Source organism: Centropristis striata, chromosome 24, assembly GCF_030273125.1.
Source record: "Centropristis striata isolate RG_2023a ecotype Rhode Island chromosome 24, C.striata_1.0, whole genome shotgun sequence".
In the NCBI taxonomy this organism is placed as follows: domain Eukaryota; kingdom Metazoa; phylum Chordata; class Actinopteri; order Perciformes; family Serranidae; genus Centropristis; species Centropristis striata.
This window is the reverse complement of record NC_081540.1, coordinates 1,827,060-1,854,134: the sequence shown is the minus strand read 5'-3', so window position 1 is coordinate 1,854,134 and position 27,075 is coordinate 1,827,060. Positions and strand designations below refer to the sequence as shown.

The 27,075-nt window shown below is 34.0% G+C and overlaps 1 protein-coding gene across 1 annotated transcript in view; it reads left to right on the top strand.

The window, feature by feature from the left end:
- The first annotated feature begins 380 nt into the window (after positions 1-380).
- LOC131962898 (heparan-sulfate 6-O-sulfotransferase 3-B-like) overlaps positions 381-27,075 on the top strand; it is a 42,286-nt gene continuing 15,591 nt past the window's right edge. Inside the window, exon 1 of the mRNA XM_059327996.1 lies at positions 381-1,217. Coding sequence (XP_059183979.1) covers positions 676-1,217 — 542 coding nt within the window. The 5' untranslated portion in view covers positions 381-675. The remainder of the gene's footprint in view (positions 1,218-27,075) is intronic.

The window sequence follows — 27,075 nt, the reverse complement described above, 5'->3', positions numbered from 1 at the left end:
TAAGATAAAATAAAGGTTTTGGATGCCGTCTTGCCGCTGCGTCCCATTTAAAGGGGTTAAAACAGTGGGTTTTATTTTGAAAGTATTCTTATTTCACAGCATTTTTCACAAAAAAAAAGTACTTTGCAGGGTGTTGATTTATAATACACGAGACTGTAAGTGTTGTCTAATTAGATCTTCACTGATCATTCATCCCATTTAAAACGGTTAAAGCAGCGCATTTTATTTTGAAAGCGTCCACCGGATTTCACTACGCGCACCAGGTCCAGCCTGCCCCTGGGTCTGCTGGCTCAGATACCGATCAGCAGTTGTCTCTGGCAGGACAGCCGAGCCCGGACGCTCCTCACGCTGCTCCCGGTCCCCCCACGGACCCCCCACAGCCCCACGGCCCCACGGCCCCAGGACGGGATGGTCCACGGTGACGCATTCACGGAGATAAAAGAGTGTTTTTAACGGGGAATAACTGAGTGTTTTGTGTGACAGCTGCAAGTTTTGCCAAGTGGATCTGCAGAGGGAGACCCGGACCCGGACCCGGACTCGGACCTGGATTCTGGACCCGTACTCTGGACTCTGGTTACAGTTTTACGCGCAGCGGCAGGATGAGACGCGGCGGGGACGCAGCGGGACTCGGACACTCGGACTCCTCGGCGGCGTGATCTGCAGGTCTCCAGCACCATGGAGGAGAAGTTCCACAGACTCATCTTCATCCCGGTGGCGGCGGTCCTCTTCCTCATGATCGGGTACCAGTACGTGTGTCCGGCGGACTCCAACAGCTGCTACCTGCGGAGCGACGGGAAGGGGATCTTCCAGCGCTACTCGTCCGGCTTCCAGCTGGTCTACACGGACCCGGAGCCGGACGAGGACCTGCCCTCCAGGATCACGTCCCGGTTTAACTTCACGGAGCGGGACCTGGACCGGCACGTCGACTTCAACATCCGGGGGGACGACGTGATGGTGTTCCTGCACATCCAGAAGACCGGCGGCACCACCTTCGGCCGCCACCTGGTGAAGAACATCCAGCTGGAGCGGCCCTGCGACTGCATGCCGGGCCAGAGGAAGTGCACCTGCCACCGGCCCGGCAGAGCCGAGTCCTGGCTCTTCTCCCGGTTCTCCACCGGCTGGAGCTGCGGGCTGCACGCCGACTGGACGGAGCTCACCAACTGCGTCCCGGTGGTGATGAACAAGAGGGACAAGAAGAGCGCCACCAGGAACAAAAGGTGAGCTGCTGCACCACACAGGTGTATTCACTCATTCATAACCTTAGACCACTTTATAACACACTCACTCACTCATTCATAACCTTAGAACACTTTATAACACACTCACCTGCTCATTCATAACCTCAGAACACTTTATAACACACTCACCTGCTCATTCATAACCTTAGAACACTTTATAACACACTCACTCACTCATTCATAACCTTAGAACACTTTATAACACACTCACTCACTCATTCATAACCTTAGAACACTTTATAACACACTCACCTGCTCATCCATAACCTTAGAACACTTTATAACACACTCACTCACTCATTCATAACCTTAGAACACTTTATAACACACTCACTCACTCATTCATAACCTTAGAACACTTTATAACACACTCACCTGCTCATTCATAACCTTAGAACACTTTATAACACACTCACTCACTCACTCATTCATAACCTTAGAACACTTTATAACACACTCACTCACTCATTCATAACCTTAGAACACTTTATAACACACTCACCTGCTCATTCATTACCTTAGAACACTTTATAACACACTCACCTGCTCATTCATAACCTTAGAACACTTTATAACACACTCACTCACTCATTCATTCATAACCTTAGAACACTTTATAACACACTCACCTGCTCATTCATAACCTTAGAACACTTTATAACACACTCACTCACTCATTCATAACCTTAGAACACTTTATAACACACTCACTCACTCATTCGTAACCTTAGAACACTTTATAACACACTCACCTGCTCACTCACTCACTCATTCATAACCTTAGAACACTTTATAACACACTCACCTTCTCACTCACTCACTCATTCATAACCTTAGAACACTTTATAACACACTCACCTGCTCACTCACTCACTCATTCATAACCTCACACACTCAGATACTCACTAATTTCTTCACAACTCTTTCTACTAATTGAATTACTAGGTCGCTTATAAAACTCTTCAGTCATGTATTCAGTCATTCACTTATTCATTCACTCATTCATAATCTGACACACTCACCTACTCACTCACTCATTCATAACCTCACACATTCACCTCACTCACTCACAAACAAACTCATATTTCTATTAATTGAATTAATGGGTCGCTTATTAACTGATTTCAATATTTATTCACCTACTCATTTACTCACTCATTAACTCACCAACTTATTCACTCATTCACTTAGTTGCTCACTCACTCATGGTTTCATTTCAGTCTGTTCATTCACTCCACTAATTTTCATCCATTCACAAACTCTTTTTATTAATTGAATTACTAGGTCGCTTATAAAACTCTTCAGTCATGTATTCAGTCATTCACTTATTCATTCACTCATTCATAATCTGACACACTCACCTACTCACTCACTCACTCACTCATTCATAACCTGACACATTCACCTCACTCACTCACAAACTCACATTTTTATTAATTTAATTACTGGGTCGCTTATTAACTCTTTTCAGTATTCATTCACCCACTTATTAACTCACTCACTCACTAACTCATTCATGTTCTCCCTCACACTAACTTACATTTAGACACTCCTTCACTGTTCATTCACTCATTTTCATTAATTCACCAACTCATACTTTTATTAATTGAATTACTGGGTTGATATATAAACTCTTTTCAATATTAATTCACTTATTCATGTTCTCAATCATACTCACATTTATTTAGACCATCCCTTACTCACTCAATCACTCACTCACTCACTCACTCACTGCCCCAGTTATTCACTTACTACCTCACTCATTCATTCATTCACTCACTCACTCACTTATTCACTTACTCATTCACTGTCTTATTTATTCACACACTCATTCATCCACTTAGTAATTTACTCACACATTCAGGCTTTCACTCACTCCCCACTTATTCATTCACTCATTCACTTTTATTCCTATTCATTCAGTTTTCACTCATTCACTCATTACACACACACATTCTCCCTCAGGTATTTATTCACTCATTTACACACACACACACACACACACACACACACACACACACACACACACACACACACACACACACACACTTATTTACTCATTCTCTAATTCATTCATTCACTCAGCGGGTTGAAACCAGAGGACTAAAGCAGAGAGAAGTGAACTAAAGTAGTGTGTAATAACTCTGAGAATTACTGACTGACTGACTGTGTGTGTGTGTGTGTGTGTGTGTGTGTGTGTGTGTGTGAATTGATTAACCAGTTAATCAATGAGTTGATTGACAGAAAATGAACCAATCAGCTAATGGCGTTAAGTAGTTAATGGAGTCAGTCAGCAGTAATCTGTTAATCCTCCTCATCCTCTCACCTCCTCCAGCTCTGAGTCAAAGGTAACTGGAGTTTTAACATCCAGGCTGAGACACAGATTCCTTTTAATCTGCTCCATGTGGATCTACTGGAGGAGAGATTCAGGGACACGCAGGAAAAAAAATATCACAGTTTCTGGGTTTAAACTCAGAATTATGACTCGGAATTCTGAGAATAAACAAAACATTAAATTAAACAAAATTAACAACAAAAAAAGGAGTAAAAAGATACAAAATTACCATATAAGGTAAGAAAACATGGCACAACACGCAACATGACCAAAAAAAGGAGACTTAATTAACAAAAAAAAGACACAAAATGACCAAAAATAGATGCAAAAATGACAAAAAAAGACACAAAATGACCAAAAATAGATGCAAAAATGACAAAAAAAAGACACAAAATGACCAAAAAACACACAGAATTTACTAAAAAAGACACAAAGTAACCAAAAAGATGCAAAATTAAACAAAAAAGACACAAAATGACCAAAAAAGACTGACTTTATTCTCAGAATTCCGACTTTGATCTCAGAATTCTGACTTTATTCTCAAAATTCCTGACTTTAAACCCAGAAATCTGACTTTAAACTCTTTCAATTCTGAGAATAAAGTCAGAATTCTGAGTTTAAAGTCAGAAATCCAAGAATAAAGTCGGAATTCTGAGAATAGAGTCTTTTTTGTTTAATTTTGCATCTTTTCGGTCTTTTTGTGTCTTTTCTGGTTAATTTTGTGTCTTTTTTGGTTAATTCTGTGTGTTTTTTGGTCATTTTGTGTCTTTTTTGATAATTGTTTGGGATTTTTGTTAATTTTGTGTCTTTTATTGTTAATTAAGTGTCTTTTTTGTTAATCAAGTGTCTTTTCTCACCTTTTAATGGTAATTTTGTATCTTTTCTCGCCTTTTTAAAAAAAATTTTGTCTTTTTTTAAATTTTGTGTCTTTAAAGTCAGATTTCTGGGTTTAAAGTCAGATTTCTGGATTTAATTCTGACTTTATTCTCAGAATTTAAAGAGTTTAAAGTTAGAAATCTCAGTTTTTAAGTCAGAATTCTGAGTTCAAAGTCAGACATCTAAGAATAAAGTCGGAATTCTGAGAATAAAGTGTTTTTTGTTTAATTTTGTCTATCTTTTTGGTCTTTTTGTGTCTTTTCTGGTTAATTTTGTGTCTTTTCTGGTTAATTTTGTGTCTTTTTTGGTTATTTTTGCGTGTTTTTTGGTAATTGTGTGGGATTTTTGTTAATTTTGTGTCTTTTATTGTTAATTAAGTGTCTTTTTGGTTAATCAAGTGTCTTTTCTCACCTTTTCATGGCAATTTTGTATATTTTTTCGCCTTTTTTTTGTTAATTTTGTGTCTTTTTTTGTACATTTGTCTTTTTTTAAATTTTGTGTCTTTAAAGTCAGATTTCTGGGTTTAAAGTCAGAATTCTGAGAATAAAACCAGAATTCTGGGTTTAAAGTCAGATTTCTGGATTTAATTCAGACTTTATTCCCAGAAATCTGACTTTATTCTCAGAATTATGGGTTTAAAGTTAGAAATCTCAGTTTTTAAGTCAGAATTCTGAGAATAAAGTCAGATTTCTGGGTTTAATTCTGACTTTATTCCCAGAAATCTGGGTTTAAAGCCAGATTTCTGGGTTTAAAGTGAGAACTGGAACCTGTTTCTGTGTGCGGCCCTGATCCTTTTTCAGTATTCGTGTCTCGTAACACGCTCCGAGGTGTTAAAGCTGCAGCGTTAACATGCTCGCCACACGCTACGACAACAGCTTCTTCCTCCGCCAGCTCTGCTTCTATTTCCTGTAATTACAGAAGCAATAGAGCTTAAGGGAGTAAATCACTTAAGAAGGCCGGCTCCTCCTGGAGGAGGTGTTCCTCCTCCTGTTGGAGCCAATCTCCATATGTTAGAGCCAGAGTCCTTCCAGTCCGTTAACTGTCCATCACACTTTATTTAACGCTGCTAAACAGTTCTGAAAGAGCCTCAGAGAGAGTCAACAACACTCACTAATTATATATAATAATAATATAATCAGCATTCATTAACTCTGATTTATTACTGACACCAGGAGCAGCAAAATCTGGGCCACACTGTAAAAAATAATCTGTTTAATTCATGGTAAAATACCGGCACACTGTCAAAAATAATCTGTTTAATTTGTGGTAAAATACCGGCACACTGTAAAAAAATAATCTGTTTAATTTACGGTAAAATACCGGCACACTGTAAAAAATAATCTGTTTAATTTACGGTAAAATACCGGCACACTGTAAAAAATAATCTGTTTAATTTACGGTAAAATACAGGCACACTGTAAAAAATAATCTGTTTAATTTACGGTAAAATACAGGCACACTGTAAAAAATAATCTGTTTAATTTACGGTAAAATACCGGCACACTGTAAAAAAATAATCTGTTTAATTTACGGTAAAATACCAACACACTGTAAAAAATAATCTGTTTAATTTATGGTAAAATACCATATTTGATATCATGGTATTTCTCCTTAAATTTTACATGTAAATGTTAATATTTTACAGCAAAGTTTTGTGCTACACTGTAAAAAATGTTTGTAGAAATGACAGTAAAACTCTGTCAAATTGCATCAGAAATAGGGCGTAAAATTCAAATCACCGTAGTACTTGTAATTACTGTTAAAGAATAACATAAAAAACTTTAAATTCTACAGTCATAAACTGTAGAAAACACACAGTTTTGCTGTAAAAAATATAAAATTGTCATATAAAATTTAAGTAGAAATAGCATGATATCAAAATGACACAATTACCCTAAAAAAATAACGTGAATATTCAGTCTAAATGACTAAATGATGAATTAAATTTACAGTAGAAATTACAGTAAATCTGTCAGATTACATCAGAAATAGGGTGTAAAATTAAAAATTGTATATCACCGTAGTAGACACTTAATTACCGTAAATCAAAGAATACACTGTAAAATTTACTGTTTATTTTACGGTTAAATACCGAACTTCACCGTAAAAAATACAGTGAGTGTATGTAAATATCAGCAAAAACTGTAATTTAGACTGAATATTTATGTTTTTTTTTAGGGTAATTGTGTCATTTTGACATCATGGTATTTCTCCATTAATTTTACATGAACATTTTTGTATTTTTTCCATTAAAACTGTTTGTTTTCTACAGTTTATGACAGTGGAAGTTAAAGTTTTGTGCTATTCTTGGATTCACGGTAATTATCCGACTACGGTGATATACAATTTTTTACTTTACGGCTTATTTCTGATGTAATCTGACAGTTTTACTGTAATTTCTACAAACATTTTTTACAGTGCAGTATGAAGTGATTAAGGGAAGAGTTTATCTGTTTTTTTCTGCTGTTTGTGACATCAGCAGCAGATAATATCTGGTGAATATGATACTGCAGATAGAGAAGTGAGAACCTGATACTGGATTGATCCGGTCGCTCCACAGGGAGGTCAAAGGTCACGTTTCTATCTAGATCATGATGGTGGAACATGTTATTGATGTGAATTTAGTTACATGAGCCACATAAACGGCCCTGGAAACACACAGGGGACAATACAAAGGGAATTAACAGTAAAACGCACAATTTTGTGGAATTTGCCCCCAAAAATCGAGAAAAAAAGTGTTTTTTTTCATGGCGCCTCAGTTGAATTAAGAGAGAAAAACGTTGTTTACTCACCGCGTCATAAAGTATTTTAGTATGACTGCTGTTTGTTATCATTTCCTATAAATAACAGACTTATTCCACATAAACAGAGAGTGAGGAAGATGAAAAGTTGCCTGAAATACTTCAATACAATACACAAACTCATTGATATTGATATTATATTGTCATTGATCATGACTCATTAACTATATTATTAGAAATACAGTCATGCAAAAAAATGATCAGAGCTCTCTGTCTTGGACAAATATAATGATAAGAACAAAAATAGCTGATAAGAGTTGCAAAAATTGCTGCAAAAATTGCATGCAAAAATTATCAAAAAAAGACACAAAATGACCAAAATAGAAACAAATTGACCAAAAATAGCTGCAAAAATGATCAAAAAAGACACAGAATGACAAAAAACAGATGCAAAAACGACTAAAAATTACACAAAATTATCGAAATAGTAACAAAATGACCAAAAATAGATGTAAAAATGACCAGAAAAGAAACAAAATGACAAAAAAGATGCAAAAACGACAAAATAGAAACAAATAGACCAAAAATAGGTGCAAAAATGATCAAAAAAGACACAAAATGACAAAAAATAGATGCAAAAACGACTAAAAATGACACAAAATTATCGAAATAGAAACAAATGGACCAAAAATAGATGTAAAAATGACCAGAAAAGAAACAAAATGACAAAAAAGATGCAAAAACGACACAAAATGATCAAAATAGAAACAAATTGACCAAAAATAGATGCAAAAATTATCAAAAATGATACAAAATGACAAAAATACATGTAAAAACAACAAAATAATGACACAAAATTATCGAAATAGTAACAAAATGACCAAAAATAGATGTAAAAATGACCAGAAAAGAAACAAAATGACAAAAAAGATGCAAAAACGACAAAATAGAAACAAATAGACCAAAAATAGGTGCAAAAATTATCAAAAAAGACACAAAATGACAAAAAATAGATGCAAAAACGACTAAAAATGACACAAAATTATCGAAATAGTAACAAAATGACCAAAAATAGATGTAAAAATGATCAAAAAAGTAACAAAATGACAAAAAAGATGCAAAAACGACACAAAATTGTCAAAATAGAAACAAATTGACCAAAAATAGATGTAAAAATGAAGAAAATGAGGGTCTAATAATTGTTTCCGTGACTGTATATTCATTAATTCCTTCGTCTTTACAGTGAAGTCGTGAACACGGTTGTCACATATGACCAGATGCAGTATTTATATATATATATATATATATATATATATATATATATAAAGAGACGGAGAGGGTATAAGAAGTGACGCACCGTGACTCATAACTCAATCTATAGCCATGAATTTGTCGGACGAGTTATGAGTCATAACTCATTCAACGGCCACAAATCTGTCACATGAAGTTCTCATTTCCTGGAGATAACGCTGCTTGATTTTGTGTCCACACACTTCTATAAATATATGAAAGTATCAGGCTGCAGCAGGCCTGGAACAGAAGATCACATTAAGAGAAGAGCTCCTGTCGTTTCACATTAAAACAGCAGAATAAAGAAACACAGAGCTGCAAGAACAGAAGAAAGAATAAAGCTCCACGGTCAGATTACAATACTTAAAGCTCTGTTTCCATCTGTTCCTCTGAGAAGTTAAGAGAGATTAGTTGTTTTTACAACATTTATAATCTTTAAACTCTACCTGCATCACACACAATCCCTCAGAGCGCTTCAGCAAGATCACATGTGCTTTATAAAGCACTCACAACCTCCAAATGCACCAATAACTCACTAATATCTCCTTATCTCCTTATATATAGCAGTCAGGCAGAGATGAAGCATCATGGGAGTGAACCAAAGTAAAGAAATAACAAACACTAGAGTTGAAAGAAACATTTTCGTTAACTGAAATTAAAATAAAAACGTAAAACGAGTAAAAATAGATGTAAAAATGACTAAAAAAGACACAAAATGACAAAAAACAGAAGCTAAAAAGACACAAAATGACAAAAAAAACATGCTAAAATGACCAAAAAAGGAAACAAAATTATAGAAATAGAAACAAATGAACCAAAAATAGATGCAAAAATGACTAAAAAAGACACAAAATTACCAAAAATAGAAGCTAAAAAGACACAAAATGACAAAAAATACATGAAAAAATGACCAAAAAAGGAAACAAAATTATAGAAATAGAAACAAATGAACCAAAAATAGATGCAAAAATGACAAAAAGACACAAAATTACCAAAAATAGAAGCAAAATTGACAAAAAAGACACAAAATTACCAAAAATAGAAGCAAAAATGACAAAAAAGACGCAAATGACAAAAAAAATAGAAGCAAAAATGACTAAAAAAGACACAAAATGACCAAAAATAGATGTAAAATGATCAAAAATGACTAAAATGATTGAAATAGAAACAAATTGACCAAAAAATAGATGTTAATATCACTGAAAAAGACACAAAATGACAAAAAATAGATGCAAAAATGACCCAAAAAGACACAAAATGACCAAAAAAGACTTATTTTTCTTTTTGCATTGAGTGCATTGACTATATGTTGCAGATTAAACTTACATACTTTAACTTAAATAACATTTTCAACATTTGAAGCCGTCTGTCTCCGTCTGAAGCTTCAACACTAGACGTTTTTTAGTTTCCCAGCATTATTTCAGACGTGATGTTTTAATGTTAGCCAGTTCCTGAACCTGAAACAAGTAGAAAATATCTCTTTATTTCCATTGTTTGACTAAACTGTGTGCAGAAGTCTCCTGCAGACCAACCTGAGGAAGAGTTTTAGTTGGTTTTATTTAGCTGTTTAGAGCTTTATAACGGTATAAAACCCTGCACCATGGATGGTGTATCTCCGCTCCGTGGTGTTTGTGTCTCTCAGGTTTAATTGTGCGTCCAGCAGCTCGATGCTGCAGTAATGTTCCTGTGATAGCTGTGTGCTGGCCCAGCACATTGTTTTAAACCAGATCTTCTCTGGAGCTAACTGGCTTTGTATCGACAGGAAGTCCTAATAACTTTTGACCCGTCTGGAGCAGCGTTCTATCTTTCTATCTGAACTTTACCTTCTCCTTTAACACCTTTTTATGGAGCTTCTGCTCCAGTTATTGGAACAAAAACTCATTAATGCATCAAACCAATTACTGCTGTTAAAATAAATGTGCATTAACACCTTATTAGCAAATTCATTTTCACACTCATTTTTTAAATCAGAGCATTTTCCTCCTGTTGAACCACATTAATAATCTCCCACTAAACTATGTGAAGATATAGAGCAGCAGAACCTCCACCAGCTGCAGTGAAAACAGCAGAATGTTTCCATGACTGTAGATGTAAAAATGACTAAAAAAGACCCAAAATAACCAAAAAATAGATGTAAAAATGACCAAAAAAGGACATAAAATTATCGAAATAGACACAAAATGCCCAAAATATATGTAAAATGACTAACAAAGACACAAATTGACCAAAAATTGATTTAAAATGACCAAGAAAGGACACAAAATATCAAAATAGACACAAATTGACAAAAAACAGATGCAAAAATGACAAATAAATGACACAAAACTATCGAAATAGACACAAAATGACCAATTATAGATGCAAAAATGACCAAAAAAGACACAAAATGACCAAAAAAAGGACACAAAATATCAAAATAGACACAAATTGACCAAATATTGATTTAAAATGACCAAAAAAATGACACAAAACTATCGAAATAGACACAAAATGACAAAAGATAGATGTAAAAATGGCCAAAAAAAAGACACAAAATGACCAAAAATAAATGTAAAAATCGTCAAAAAAGACAAAAAATAACCAAAAATGTGTTTAAAATGACCAAAAAAGGACACAAAAATATCGAAATAGACACAAATTGACCAAAAACAGATGCAAAAATGACCAAAAAATTACACAAAAATATTGAAATACAAACAAATTGACCAAAGATAGAGGTAAAAATGGCCAAAAAAGACACAAAATGACCAAAAATGTATTTAAAATGACCAAAAAAGGACACAAAAATATCGAAATAGACACTAAAATGACCAAAAACAGATGCAAAAATGACCGAAAAAGACACAAAATGACAAAAATAGATCTAAAAGACACAAAATGACAAGAAAATAAATGCAAAAATGACCATAAAAGGACAGAAACTTATGGTAGTAGTGAACACATGGGTGCATCAGTATTAACAGTCTTGGATATCTTCCTGCAGAAGCAGCAGCGACTAACTAACTAACTAAGTGAGAATATCTTGACTATGATCCATCTCTCTGTCTCTGTTGGTGCTCCTGATGGAGATCTCTGGCTCTCTGGGGGTCTGAAACGAGGTAAACGAGCAGAAAACTGCACATGTTATTGACCTTGGTGTTATGGTTTTCACATGTTGTATGTTTGGTGAATATATTGACGGTCCTGCTGGAGGTTTTCTGTGTTTGTGAACACTGGAGTCACCTTGAAAACACCTTTTCTCTCTCTCTCCTGCACACAAACACACAACACACAGAACAGGGCTGCAGAGCAATGGCTGCAAATGTTTCTGCAAGTAGAATAAATACCAGGAAAATAAGATAATTATCACTATTAATAACTCATTAGTTAGTTGGGATATGATTGCAGGATTGAGTTGCTCAAAGATTCTCATAAATAAAGACACAAATGTGCCACTTTCTACTCTGATTGCACGAAAATATTGTCATTTTAATTTCACCACAGTAATCTGACAGTTTATAAGTAAAAAATGACAAAAAAAAGACACAAAATGACCAAAAATAGATGTAAAAATGACCAAAAAAGGACACTAAATTATCGAAATAGATGCAATATGACCAAAAATAGATGTAAAATGACTAAAAAAGACACAAAATGACAAAAATAGATGTAAAAATTACCAAAAAAGACCCAAAATGACAAAAAATTCATGTAAAAATGACCCAAAAAGACCCAAAATAACAAAAATAGATGTAAAAATGACCAAAAAATGACACAAAATTATCGGAATAGAAACAAATTGACAAAAAATAGACGTAAAAAATGACTAAAAAAGACATAAAATGACAAAAATAGATGTAAAAATAACCAAAAAAGGACACTAAATTATCGAAATAGACGCAAAATGACAAAAAATAGATGTAAAAATTACCCCAAAAGACACAAAATGACCAAAAGACACAAAATGACAAAAAATGGATGTAAAAATGACCCAAAAAAAGACCCAAAATAACAAAAATAGATGTAAAAATGACCAAAAAATGACACAAAATTATCGGAATAGAAACAAATTGACAAAAAATAGACGTCAAAAATGACTAAAAAAGACACAAAATGACAAAAAATAGATGTAAAATAACTACAAAAGACACAAAATGACAAAAAAATGATGTAAAAATGACCCAAAAAGACCCAAAATAACAAAAATAGATGTAAAAATGACCAAAAAATGACACAAAATTATCGGAATAGAAACAAATTGACAAAAAATAGACGTAAAAAATGACTAAAAAAGACACAAAATGACAAAAATAGATGTAAAAATGACCCAAAAAGACCCAAAATGACCAAAAGACACACACATTGACCTGTCAGCAGGCTGTAGAGCTGCTGGACCAGGAGCCAGACGTCAACACTCTATAACCTGATTACTGAGCTCATTATTCCAGATTAGAGACACTAATTAGCCCACTTCACTCCTCACACACTGGAGGAGCTTCAGCTCTTCTTACTGCTGCTGACCACAATCACACTGAAGGCTGCAACATAATGCAGAAACATGCAGGAAGTTGACACGGTTCAGTCGTCACACAGGGACGGAGCAAAAACATGATCAACGTAGATGCAAAAATGACCAAAAAAGGCACAAAATGACCAGAAATTGATTTAAAATGACCAAAACAGGACACAAAATTATCAAAATAGACACAAATTGACAAAAAATAGATGCAAAAATGACCAAAAAAGACCAGAAATTGATTTAAAATGACCAAAACAGGACACAAAATTATCGAAATCGAAACAAATTGACAAAAAACAGATGAAAAAATTACACAAAAAGACACAAAATGACCAAAAGACACAAAATGACCAAAAATGATGTAAAAATGACCAAGAAAGACACAAATTGACCAAAAATAGATGTAAAAATTATCAAAAAATTACACAAAATTATCAAAATAGACACAAATTGACCAAGAATAGATGTAAAAATGACTATAAAAAGAAACAACATGACCAAAAGACACAAAATGACAAAAAATAGATGCAAAAATGACCACAAAATGACACAGAATTATTTAAATAGACACAAATTGACCAAGACTAGATGCAAAATGACCAAAAAATAACACAAAATTATCAAAATATAAACAAATTGACCAAAAATATATGCAAAAATGACCAAAAAAATGACACAAAATTATCTAAATAGACACAAATTGACCAAGAATAAATGTAAAAATGTCAAAAAAGACACAAAATGACTAAAATAGATGTAAAAATGACCAAAAAAGACACAAAATTATTGAAATAGACACAAATTGACCATAAATAGATGTAAAAAAGGATAAAAAAGACGCTAAATGACCATAAATGCAGTCATGTTAAAGTATGAGAGCAGCTGGTTTTCTTGGTTTTCAGATGTGATTTTGTGCAGCTGAAATGTTTCCTGCAGCTCTGAGCGAGTGGACTTTAATAAGGAGAAAAGCATCTGGCTGCTAGTTTGTGACATTAATCTGCCTTTGTAGTTTAAAGAGCTGATTTTAAAGAGTTGAAGGTTTAAATCCTCGTATGCACACGTCTCTCAGGATATCATATATTATATTATATATTATTACATGTAGCAGAGACTCTTCAGGCCTGAAACCTTTTACTGTCAGAGTTAATAAAGTTGGAATCATCACCACTGAAACAGACTCGTTGTGTTATATGTGGAGATAAAAGCTTCTGGTTGATAGTTTCTGATATTAATCTGTCTTTGTAGTCGCAGTGAGTTTAATTTAAGAGCTGGTATCTAGACATTTAACATGGTTTTATTCAGAATTATTTGGGTTATTATCAAGAATGTTTCCATGACTATAGATGCAAAAATGACTAAAAAAGACACAGCATGACAAAAAAATAGATGTAAATATGACTAAAAAAAACACAAAATTATCAAAAATTGATGTAAAAATGACACAAAATTATGAAATAGACACAAATTGACCAATGATTGATGTAAAAATGACCACAAAAAACAAAACAAAATGACAAAAAATAGATGTAGAAATGACTAAAAAAGACACAAAATGACCAAAAGACACAAAATGACCAAAAAAAGATGTAAACATGACCAAAAAAGACACAAATTGAACAAAAATATTTGTAAAAATGACCAAAAAAGACACAAATTGAACAAAAATATTTGTAAAAATGACCAAAAAAGACACAAATTAAACAAAAATAGATGTAAATATGAACAAAAAAGACACAAAATGACAAAAAAGACACAAAATGACCAAAAAAGACACGAAATGAGAAGACAGAATGACAAAAAAAACCCCACAGAAGACACAAAATGACAAAAAAAGACACAAAATAACTAAAAAAGACACAAATTAAACAAAAATAGATGTAAATATGACCAAAAGACACAGATTGACCAAAATAGATGTAAAAATGACTGAAAAAAGACACAAAATGACTGAAAAAAGACACAAAATGACTAAAAAGACACAAAATGACAAAAAAGACACAAAATGACTTACAAAGACACGAAAAGACATGAAAAGGATTAAAAAATGTACAAAATAGCCCTTTAAGACTCCATAGAGTTAAAATGTATTTTAAAACCACAAAGAAGAGATAAAAACAACTAAAGGTTCATGTTGAGTTAAAAGGAATAAAAATGTTTTTCAGAGCAACACAACGAGAAGAGACTCACACCTCCACACACTCCTGGAGGTCGCTGTGATGACTGGGGGATTATTTTTATCTCTTCTATACGTTTGTGTTCTATAAAGCAGGTTTCTACGTGTTGAAGCTGCAGGAAGCAGCAGTTGTGATGTTTTGGCTGGTATTCGTCAGTGTTGGTGGGAGGAAAGGTGCTTGTACAGTATGTGACACCTGCTTTATTTCTGTCTCTGAGTCCCTGGAGGGATCTATGCTGCACAGCCAGGAGGATGATGATGATGATGAAGCATTAAAGCCTCTTCATCTCTCCTTTTGTTGCAGCTTTCATCAATACGTGACGCTGCTTTTCCTCCTCGCCAGTTAAAGCTAAAGTCATATTGTGATTTATCTCCGTCTGTCAACTCCTGTTGAGGAGCCAGAGTGGCTCCAACCGGAAAATGACCAAAAATAGATGTAAAAATGACACAAAATGACAAAAAATACATGCGGAAATGACTAAATAAGACACAAAATGACAAAACTAGATGTAAAAAAGACACAAAATGACAAAACTAGATGTAAAAAAGACACAAAATGACAAAAAATACATGCAGAAATGACTAAATAAGACACAAAATGACCAAAAAATAGATGTAAAAAAGACACAAAATGACCAAAAATAGATGTAAAATGGCCAAAAAAGACAAAAAATGACCAAACTAGATGTAAAAATTACCAAAAAGGACACAAAATGACAAAAAAGAATGTAAAAAAGAGACAAAATGACCAAAAATAGATGTAAAATGGCCAAAAAAGACAAAAAATGACCAAAATAGATGTAAAAATTACCAAAAAAGACACACAATGACAAAAAATAAATGCAAAAATGACAAAAAATAGATGTAAAAATGACCAAAAAAGACACAAAATGACCAAAAATAGATGTAACAATGACCAAAAAAGACACAAAATGACAAAACTAGATGTAAAAATGACACAAAATGACAAAAAATGACAAAAAAGATGTAAAAATGACCAAAAAAGACCAAAAAAGACACAAAATGACAAAAATAGATGTAAAAATGACCAAAAAAAGACACAAAATGAGAAAAAAATAGATGTTAAATTGACCAAAAAAGACACAAAATGACAAAACTAGATGTAAAAATGACCCAAAAAAGACAAATTGACAAAAATAGATGTAAAAATGACCAAAAAAGACACAAAATGACAAAACTAGATGTAAAAAAGACACAAAATGACAAAAAATAGATGCAAAAATGACTAAACAAGACACAAAATGACAAAAAATAATGTAAAAAAGACACAAAATGACAAAAATAGATGTAAAAATGACCAAAAAAGACACAAAATGACAAAAATAGATGTAAAAATGACCAAAAAAGACACAAAATCACCAAAAATAGATGCAATAATGACCAAAATAGATGTAAAAATGACCAAAAAAGACACAAAATGACAAAACTAGATGTAAAAAAGACACAAAATGACAAAAAATAGATGCAAAAATGACTAAACAAGACACAAAATGACAAAAAATAATGTAAAAAAGACACAAAATGACAAAAATAGATGTAAAAATGACCAAAAAAGACACAAAATGACAAAAATAGATGTAAAAATGACCAAAAAAGACACAAAATCACCAAAAATAGATGCAATAATGACCAAAATAGATGCAAAAATGACAAAAAAGACACAAAAATAACTAAATAAGACACAAAATGACCAAAAATAGATGCAAAAATGACCAAAAAAGACACAAAATGACAAAAATAGATGCAAAAATGACTATAAAAGACACAAAATGACAAAAAATAGATGCAAAAATGACTAAAAAAGACACAAAATGACCAAAAATAGATGCAAAAATGACTAAATAAGACACAAAATGACCAAAAAGACACACACACACATATATAAACTGCTGCAGTAATTATTCAGAGAACATAAGTTCAGTAAAGGAAGGACCTTGTTCATATTTCCCTGGTTCTCTTCATGTTGTGTGAAGGTATTTGATATAAAACGAACAGTTTAAAAGCGTATTGACGTGTGAATTAAAGTGGCTCAGTGAGTCAATGTGAAGCTGCAGATAAACGCAGTAAAGCAGAAATATTTCCACAGATCTGAGAGAGATATTGATCGTCTCATCTGTCAGCAGCACAAACAAACACTGTCCACCACTTTAATTAAGAGCCTCACCGTCATAATTCTCCCTTTAATTACTTTCTGGAGCTGACATCACTTTCATCTTTTTACTTTCTAACTGCAGAAAGCAATCAAACACGTCCTGTCACAAGGATTCACACACATTCACAGCCTCTTCCTCCATCTTTCACAAGCAATTATCTGCACTTTCACTCACAACGCAACATTTATTTATCAGTTTTTAACCATCGGACACACTGCTGCTGAGTTCACACAAAAGGACAAAAAGTAGATGCAAAAATGACTAAAAAAGACACAAAATGACCAAAAATAGATGTAAAGATAACCAAAAAAGACACAAAATGACCAAAACTAGATGTAAAGATAACCAAAAAAGACACAAAATGACCAAAAATAGATGCGAAAATGACTAAAAAAGACACAAAATGACCCAAAAAAGACACATAATGACCAAAAATAGATGTGAAAATTACCAAAAAAGACACAAAATGACAAAAAATAGATTTAAGGATGACCAAAAAAGACACAAAATGACCAATTATAGATGCAAATATGACTAAAAAAGACACAAAATGACAAAAATAAATGCAAAAATGACTAAAAAAGACACAAAATGACAAAAATAGATGCAAAAATGACTAAAAAGACACAAAATTACAAAAAATAGATGCAAAAATGACTAAATAAGACACAAAATGACCAAAAATAGATGCAAAAATGACAAAAAAGACACAAAATTACCAATAATAGATGCAAAAATGACCAAACAAGACACAAAATGACAAAAATAGTTGCAAAAATGACTAAAAAAGACACTAAATGACAAAAAACAGATGCAAAAATTACAAAAAAGACACTAAATGACAAAAAACAGATGCAACTAGGACTGCGCGCAGTACTGAACGGGCCCTCGCAGGACACGCGTCTCGGGGCATGCTGCCGTCGGGGTTTGTGCGTTACAGGGGCCAGTCTATACCATCCCTATGAATTTCATTGCCTTAAGTGTTATTGTGTGGCCATGGTGGCACTTATTAAATTAAACTGCCGCCAGAGCGCCACCTATGGGCCGATCAATAAAACCTTCAAGGGTTATCCTCAGGAGGTCATTGACAATAAGTATACCAAGTTTTGTGTTAATCTGACCAACCGATTTGGAGATATAAATTACTTCAATTTAAAGAGCGCCACCTAGTGGTCATCGGCCAAAATTTTGCAGCGAGCCTCAGGGGCTCATGGGGAAGTAGCAACCTGAGTTTCATGTCATTCAGACACACCAATGTGGAGATATGCAACACTTTGTGTTTTGTGTTGAAAATAGCGCCACCTGCAGGAAGTTGTTATTTAATAACTTGAGTATTCTTTGGGTAATCAAAATTCTTTTAATAACTTTTTGTCATGAAGGTCCATAGATGCTGTGTGCAAAGTTTGGTGCAGAACGATGAAATTACCTAGGAGGAGTTCGAAAAAGTAGGTTTGCGACATTTCGCGAATTTGCGAAAAAAAACGGTAGGCGAAAATGGGAGTGGCCTATATCACGAGATTCAGCACAACCCAGTGAACGCGTGGATATAAGTTTTTTGAATGTGCGATAAAGTATGTGGGAGTTATTAGCCTAAACGCGCTTTCCTTTATTATAGCGCCACCTAGTGGTGGAAATTCAGGATAACAATAGATTATAAAATTTTTCACCAGGTGTGACTTATATATAAAGTTTCATGAGTTTTGGGGTATGTTCAGGCAGTGAAATATGCGATCATTTGGGTACGAGAAAAATAAAAATAACTAGGACTGCGCGCAGTACTGAACGGGCCCTCGCAGTACACGCGTGTCGGGGCATGCTGCCGTCGGGGTGTGTGCGTTACAGGGGCCAGTCTATACCACCCCTATGAATTTCATTGCCTTAAGTCTTATGGTCTGGGCACAGTGGCACTTATTAAATTAAACTGCCGCCAGAGCGCCACCTAGGGGCCGATCAATAAAACCTTCAAAGGTTATCCTCAGGAGAGCATTGACAATAAGTATACCAAGTTTGGTGTTAATCCAACCAACCGATTTGGAGATATAAAATACTTCAATTTAAAGAGCGCCACCTAGTGGTAATCGGCCAAAATTTTGCGGCGAGTCTCAGGGGCTCATGGGGAAGTAGCAACCTGAGTCTCATGTCATTCAGACACACCAATGTGGAGATATGCAACACTTTGTGTTTTGTCTTGATAGTAGCGCCACCTGCAGGAAGTTGTTATTTAATAACTTGAGTATTCTTTGGGTAATCAAAATTCTTTTAATAACTTTTTGTCATGAGGGTCCATAGATGCTGTGTGCAAAGTTTGGTGCAAAACGATGAAATTGCCTAGGAGGAGTTCGAAAAAGTAGGTTTGCGACTTTTTGCGAATTTGCGAAAAAAAACTCTAGGCGAAAATGGGAGTGGCTTATATCACGAGATTCAGCACAACTCAGTGAACGCGTGGATATAAGTTTTTTGAATGTGCGATAAAGTATGTGGGAGTTATTAGCCTAAACGCGCTTTCCTTTATTACAGCGCCACCTAGTGGTGGAAATTCAGGATGACAATAGATTATAAAATTTTTCACCATGTGTGACTTATATTTAAAGTTTCATGACTTTTGGGGTATGTTCAGGCAGTGAAAAATGCGATCATTTGGGAAGAAGAAAAATAAAAAAAATAATAAAAATAAATAATCATTCGAAATACAATAGGGACCTCGCAGGTCGTTGCCTGCTCGGGCCCTAAATATGACTAAAAAAGACACAAAATGACCAAAAAAGACACAAAATGACCAATTATAACCAAAAAAGACACAAAATGACCAAAAAAGACACAAAATGACCAATTATAACCAAAAAAGACACAAATGACCAAAAATAGATGCAAAAATGACCAAAAAAGACACAAAATGACCAATTATAGATGGAAAAATGACAAAAAAAAGACACAAAATGACCAAAAATAGATGCAAAAATGACCAAAAAAGACACAAAATGACCAAAAAAGACAAAATGACAAAAATAGATGCAAAAATGACTAAAAAAATACAAAATGACCAAAAATAGATGCAAAACTGATGTGTCACAATAATTGACACACGGCGCTGCACATTCACAGCCTCTTCTTCCATCTTTCACAAGCGATTATCATCAGTTTCTCTCACAACGCAGCATTTATTTATCAGTTTTAACCATCGGACACACTGCTGCTGAGTTCAGGCTCCAGAAGAGACGTTTAGATGCTTTTAAACTGAAGGAACCCTGATCAGAAGCAGAATCAGGCTGAGTGAGTCTGCTGCAGAGTGAGAACACGATAATGAAGCGATAATGATTGTAAATCCTGGTTGTTGGAGTCTGATGTTCCTGTTGACACACATTCAGTCTAGTGGGAACTTTCAAAATATCCTCCAGCAATTAGCACAGGGCTCCTGGATGAGGAACATTTAGTAGCTGGCAGAGGAAGAAGCATCTTTTAGTGAGAAGATCACAGAATAAACAACCTAAAAACATCAGAAATAACTGGATTACACGACAGCAAGAGATAAAATAACTAGAGTTTATAAAGAAATGTCTATATCTGACTCCACCTTTCCCTCAATAGTTTGGGTTTTATCTCTTTCTATCTCTGCAGACAGGCCGAAGCTTCTTGGTTTAGCATATTCCAAGAATGCACAGGTTTAGGAGCCATATTTGATAATATTTTGATAAAATAGATGTAAAAAAAAGACACAAAATGACAAAAATAGATTCAAAAATCACCAAAAAGACACAAAATGACAAAAAATAAATTCAAAAATGACCAAAAAGACACAAAATGACCAAAAATAGATGCAAAAATTACCAAAGACACAAAATGACAAAAATAAATAAAAAAAATAACCAAAATAGGCCCAAAATGACCAAAAATAGATGTAAAATTGACCAAAAAAGACACAAAATTACAAGAAATAGTTGTAAAAATGACCAAAAATAATGCAAAAATGACACAAAAAGACACAAAATGACCAATCATAGAAGTAAAAATGACTAAAAAAGACACAAAATGACAATTATCACAGGGCTCCTGGATGAGGAAACATTTAGTAGCTGGCAGAGGAAGAGGCTTCTTTTAGTGAGAAGATCACAGAATAAACAACCTAAAAACATCAGAAATAACCAGAGTTACACTACAGCAAGAGATAAAATAACTAGAGTTTATAAAGAAATGTCTATTTCTGACTATATCTTCTATTTCTGCAGACAGGATTGGTTTAATCCAAAGAATGAGCAGGTTTAGGAGGATATTTCATCATATTTTGACGATCTTGCCCCAAAATATAAACCAGCATTCAAAAGTTTGGTCTTACTGAGAAAATATCTGTGTTGTTTTCCATGAAAACAAACTTTTTTTTATCCATAAAATGAGTTACAAAATCAATTGAATATATAGTAAAGACAACGACAAGAGCAGAAATATTTTTGGGGTATTTTTTAAAATAATTGTGTCTTTTTTAATAATTTTTGTGTCTTTTTTTGGTCATTTAATGTCTTTTTTGGGTAATTTTGTTTCTTTTTTTAGTCATTTTGTGTATTTGTTTTTGGTAATTTTGTGTCTTTTTTTGATAATTTTGTGTCTTTTTTTGTGTCATTTAGTGTCTTTTTTTGGTAATTCAGTGTCTTTTTTGGTAATTTTGTGTCTTATTTGGTCATTTAGTATCTTTTTTTGGTCATTTTGTGTCTTTTTTAAATAATTTTGTGTCTTTTGGGTAATTCTGTGTCTTTTTTTGGTCATTTTGTTTCCTTTTTAAGTAATTTAGTTTTTTTTCTGTTATTTTGTGTCTTTTTTTGGTCATTTTTGCATCTATAATTTGTCATTTTATGTCTTTTTGGGTCATTTTTACATCTATTTTTAGTCATTTTGTGTCTTTTTTTTGTCATTTTTACATCTACAGTTACATTCTTGATAATAACCAAAATCATTATCAATAAAACCATGTTAAATGTCAAGATATCAGCTCTTAATTAAATCTTAAATCTTAAATTATCAGCTAGAAATCGCGCTTTTCGTTAAAAAATAGACATTTCTAAGTGACAAACACAGCTGACTGTTAATGTTACGAGTCTTTTTATAAAAGCAAACGAGTCTCTTTTTTTATTTGTGTGCTGCTTTATTGTCTTTTTTACTCTAAATGCAACCATAATTTACAAAATGAGAAAAAACGAATTATTATGGAGGTCATAAATCAAGTGAGTCGCCCCCTACTGGCCATTTAAATGAATGCAGGTAGAGCAGAAGTAGACAGGAATGATTGAGTTAGATCCCTAAAATTTAATCTAAAACAACAGTTTTTAAAGATGATTTTATGGTATAATATTATATATAATAAAACATGTTTAAGGAGGTGTTTCCTGTTGAATTAAACCCTCTGATGGAGCTGATGACAGCAGCAGCGTGGAGCGTTCTGGTGAGATTGTGAGAGGATCGGGGTAATCTCCACACTCCTCAGAGGGATTAGGGCCAGAGGAAGACAGGTTTATTATACGGGGGACGGATTAATCTACAAGTCTAGATTTATACACAAACCTGTCCACTGGATGGAGGATTTCTTTCTTTTTAGAAGACAGTGTTTGTTAAATGAAGAGGAGAAACATCGGAGGGCGGGAAGTCTCTGACACGCTTCATTATGTGCTTTCCATCAGCGTGGAGCCTTAAATATATTATATATATATATTATATAAGCCTCCTGGACCTTAAATTTGATAGTCATAGTAATAATAAAAGCATTTTGATCACAAAAAACACACAAAAAAACAATACAAAAACACACAAAATTACAAAAAACACCAAAGACATTTAACATTTTTTTTACAAAAAACACACAAAAAACACATGAAGACACACACAAAAACACACCAAAAACATTAAAGACTTTTTTACAAAAAAACACACACAAACACACACAAAAATACACACATAAAAACACAGAAAACCCACAAAAAAACAATACAAAAACACACAAAAAAAAAAAAAAAAGCAAAAAAAACCCACAGAAAACATTAAACATTTTTTTACAAAAAACACACAAAAATCCACACAAAAACAAACAAAAAAACCACATAAAACACAAAAAACCCACAAAAAAAACAATACAAAAACATTTTTTTTTTTTACAAAAAACACACAAAAACACATAAAAACACACACAAAACACACCGAAAACATTAAAGATTTTTTACAAAAAAAACACACACAAAACACATAAAAACACACACAAAACCACACCGAAAACATTAAACTTTTTTTTTCTTTTTTTTACAAAAAAACACATAAAAACACACCAAAAAATTACAAAGAACACAGATAAAATAAATCAGAAAAAAGTCACTTTTGGTAATGTTTCTAGTAAGTAAATGCAGTAAAATCAGGCTCTGCATGACTGAATCTAGTTCTGGAGCCTCATATATACAAAATACATATGATATAAGCCTGGTGGAGCTTAAATCTGATAGTGAGAGTAATAATAAAAGCTGTGAAGCCTTTTCTCACAGTCAAAGCGCTGCAGTAAACAGCCTTCACAGGTTGCTGAAAAGTGTGTTTCCTTTCACAGATTCCTGGGCGGGCAGTCTGTGTGGGTAGATGTGACCTTTTGCAGAGTACAGTCTCCCATTTATCCTTTTCCATATCTACATGGAGCCGGAGGAGCGGCTGACACCTCACAAAGCTGCAAAGATTAAGATGTCAAGCAAAGGTTAAGGCTAAGACGCTAAAGCTGCTAAAGCTACCAAAGCTACTAGAGCTGCAACACGACGCTACGTAGGTGTTTGTTAAAAACACTAATGGACTCTGGAGACATGGAGATACCTGAGAAACTGATTTTAATCAATACACATTCTGGTTGTGTTTCCGTGTTTTGCAGCTCCTCCCGTGTCGTCAAAAAAAGACACATAATGACTAAAAGAAGACCCAAAATGACCCAAAAAGACGCAAAATGAGAAGACAAAATGACCAAAAAAGACCCAAAATGGCCAAAAAGACCCAAAATGATCAAAAAAGACCCAAAATGAGAAGACAAAATGACCAAAAAAAGACACAAAATGACCAAAAAAAGACCCCAAAAGACCCAAAATGACTAAAAAAAGATCCAAAATGACCAAAAAGACCCAAAATTACCCAAAATTACCAAAAAAGACCCAAAATGAGAAGACATAATGACCCAAAATGACCAAAAAAAGACCCAAAATTGACCAAAAAAGCCCCAAAATGACCAAAAAAAGACACAAACTGACTGTAAACAGACCCAAAATGACCAAAAAAAGCCCCAAAAAAGACCCAAAATGACTAAAAAAAGACCCAAAATGACCAAAAAAGACCAAAAAAAGATACAAAATGACCAAAAAAGACACAAAAAAAACAAAAAAAAGACACAAAATGACTAAAAAGGACAAAAAGACCAAGAAAAGACACAAAATAACTAAAAAAAGACACAAAATAACTAAAAAAAGACACAAGACACAAAATGACTAAAAAAATACACAAAATGACCAAAATTGTTCCACTAAACACACAAGAGCCACTTGTCCCCACTAGAATAGTCCCACTAGAATAAAAACCAGAGTTGATGACAGGATCGCATTTATATTGGTTTTTCTTTGTTTCTTTTTGGTTCTAAATGTTGATCCAGTAAGTCAGAATAAAAAAATCTATTGAAAGAGGTGAAAAAATATACCAACATGGTATTTAAACATGTTTGAAGTGGTGAATACAGGCAGGATGGAAAGATTCAGACATGGAGGAAATAGAACAAAACTATAGAGAGTTAAAACAAGATTTTTTGTATTACAAGTTCTTTAAAAATGTATTTAAATATGCAAATGAGGCGCCTGAGAAGCAGCCAGATTTTAAGAAATACAGATGGATGCTTCCTTTATGACAATAAACTGAATATCTCTTTGGTTTGTGGACAAAAAAAAAGATATTTGAGGACGTCATCTTGTGGTTTGGGAAACACTCATTGATATTTTTATACATTTTGTGTCTTTTTTTATTCATTTTGGGTTTTTTTTAGTCATTTTGTGTCTTTTTTTGGTCATTTTGTCTTTTTTGTAGTCATTTTGTGTATTTCTTTGGTCATTTTGTGTCTTTTTTCAGTCAATGTGTGTCTTTTTTGGTCATTTAGTGTCTCTTTTTGGTCATTTTGTGTCTTTTTGTGTCTTTTTTCAGTCAATTTGTGTCTTTTTTGGTCATTTTTGCTTTTTTTGGTCATTTTGTCTCTTTTTTAGTCATTTTGTCTCTTTTTTTTAGTCATCTTGTGGTTTGGGAAACACTGATTGATATTTTTCAACATTTTATTGACCAAACAACTAATCGATTAATCGTTTAAATAACCGACAGATGAATCGATAATGAAAATAATCGTTAGTTGCAGCCCTAGTTTCATTGTTACTGAAACTGAATTAACCCATTAATCATTTTACAGTGCAGATGGATGGTTGAAGTTCTGCAGCTCCTCCGTGTCGTCTATCACCGACTTTTACAGCTTCATCACCTCCTCCTCCTCCTCCTCCTCCTCCTCTTCTCTCTCTCTCTCTCCTCCTCTCCCTCCCTCTCTCACCCGGACACCTCCTCGTCTCTCCGGCTCCCTCGTCTCCTCTCCAGCTTCCCTGGGGCTTTTCCTTTATGGCCTAAAATAGCTCGTCTCCTATCAGCGACCGATGGAGATCACAGAGGAGCAGCAGCTCCTCCTGCTCTCTCTCTCCTCGCTCCTCGCTCCTCGCTTCATTTATCCAGTGATTCTAGCTGCCGATATTCTCCACAACTGGGTTACGGTGGAGGTGTGATAGTGACGGAGCGTTTAAAAGGAGAAGGTTTAGTTCAGGCCCTCAGTATAACTACATGCATTAGAGCGTTAAATCTTTAAAGTGTTGTGTAAAAAATGCACAAAATTACTTCTTGTAATTAATGTTGGTCTGCTGTTCTAGCACTGATTAAAAAAAAGAAATCACAGTAAGTGGTTATTTTTTATTTACTTCAAACCTTTTGTATTCCTGTTCATACTGTTAAACATGCATCTGAGCATGAAATATGTTAAGTTACTGCACTGTAAACAAATAGACACAAGATGAACAAATGGACACAAAATGACCAAAAAGAGACACAAAATGACACATAATGAACAAAAAAAGACACAAAATGACCAAAAAAGACACAAAATGACCAAATAAAGACACAAAATGACCAAAAAAAGACACAAAATGACCAAAAACAGATACAAAATGACCAAAAAAAGACACAAAATGACCAAAAAAGACACAAAATCACCAAAAAAAGACACAAAATGACCAAAAAAAAGACACAAAATGACCAAAAACATGAACTCCTATTTATACTGTTAAACGTCCATTATTTATATACAGTCTATGTGTTAAACATGCATTTGAGCATGAAATATGTTAAGTTACTGCACTGTAAACATATTTAAAATGTCAGTTTCACCATATCTGGTGAAGAGTACGCTCCTATTGTAGTGGCCATGAAACATTGTGGCCCCTGCAGCATTTAGGTTGCCCATCTCTGGTTTAGTTGTAGTTTATAGTGTTGCTGCTGTGTGCAGATGGGGATCAGGATCATTTTGCTTCTAATTGGCACTCAGAGATTAAATGAGAACGAGAGGACGGATCCTGTTTGACCTGTTGTTCTGCAGACGAGACGCTTCACGCTCTCACCATGAGAACATCTCTATCTCTAATATCCAGACTGTCTTTTAAAGCTCTTCTCTTTTGTTACTCC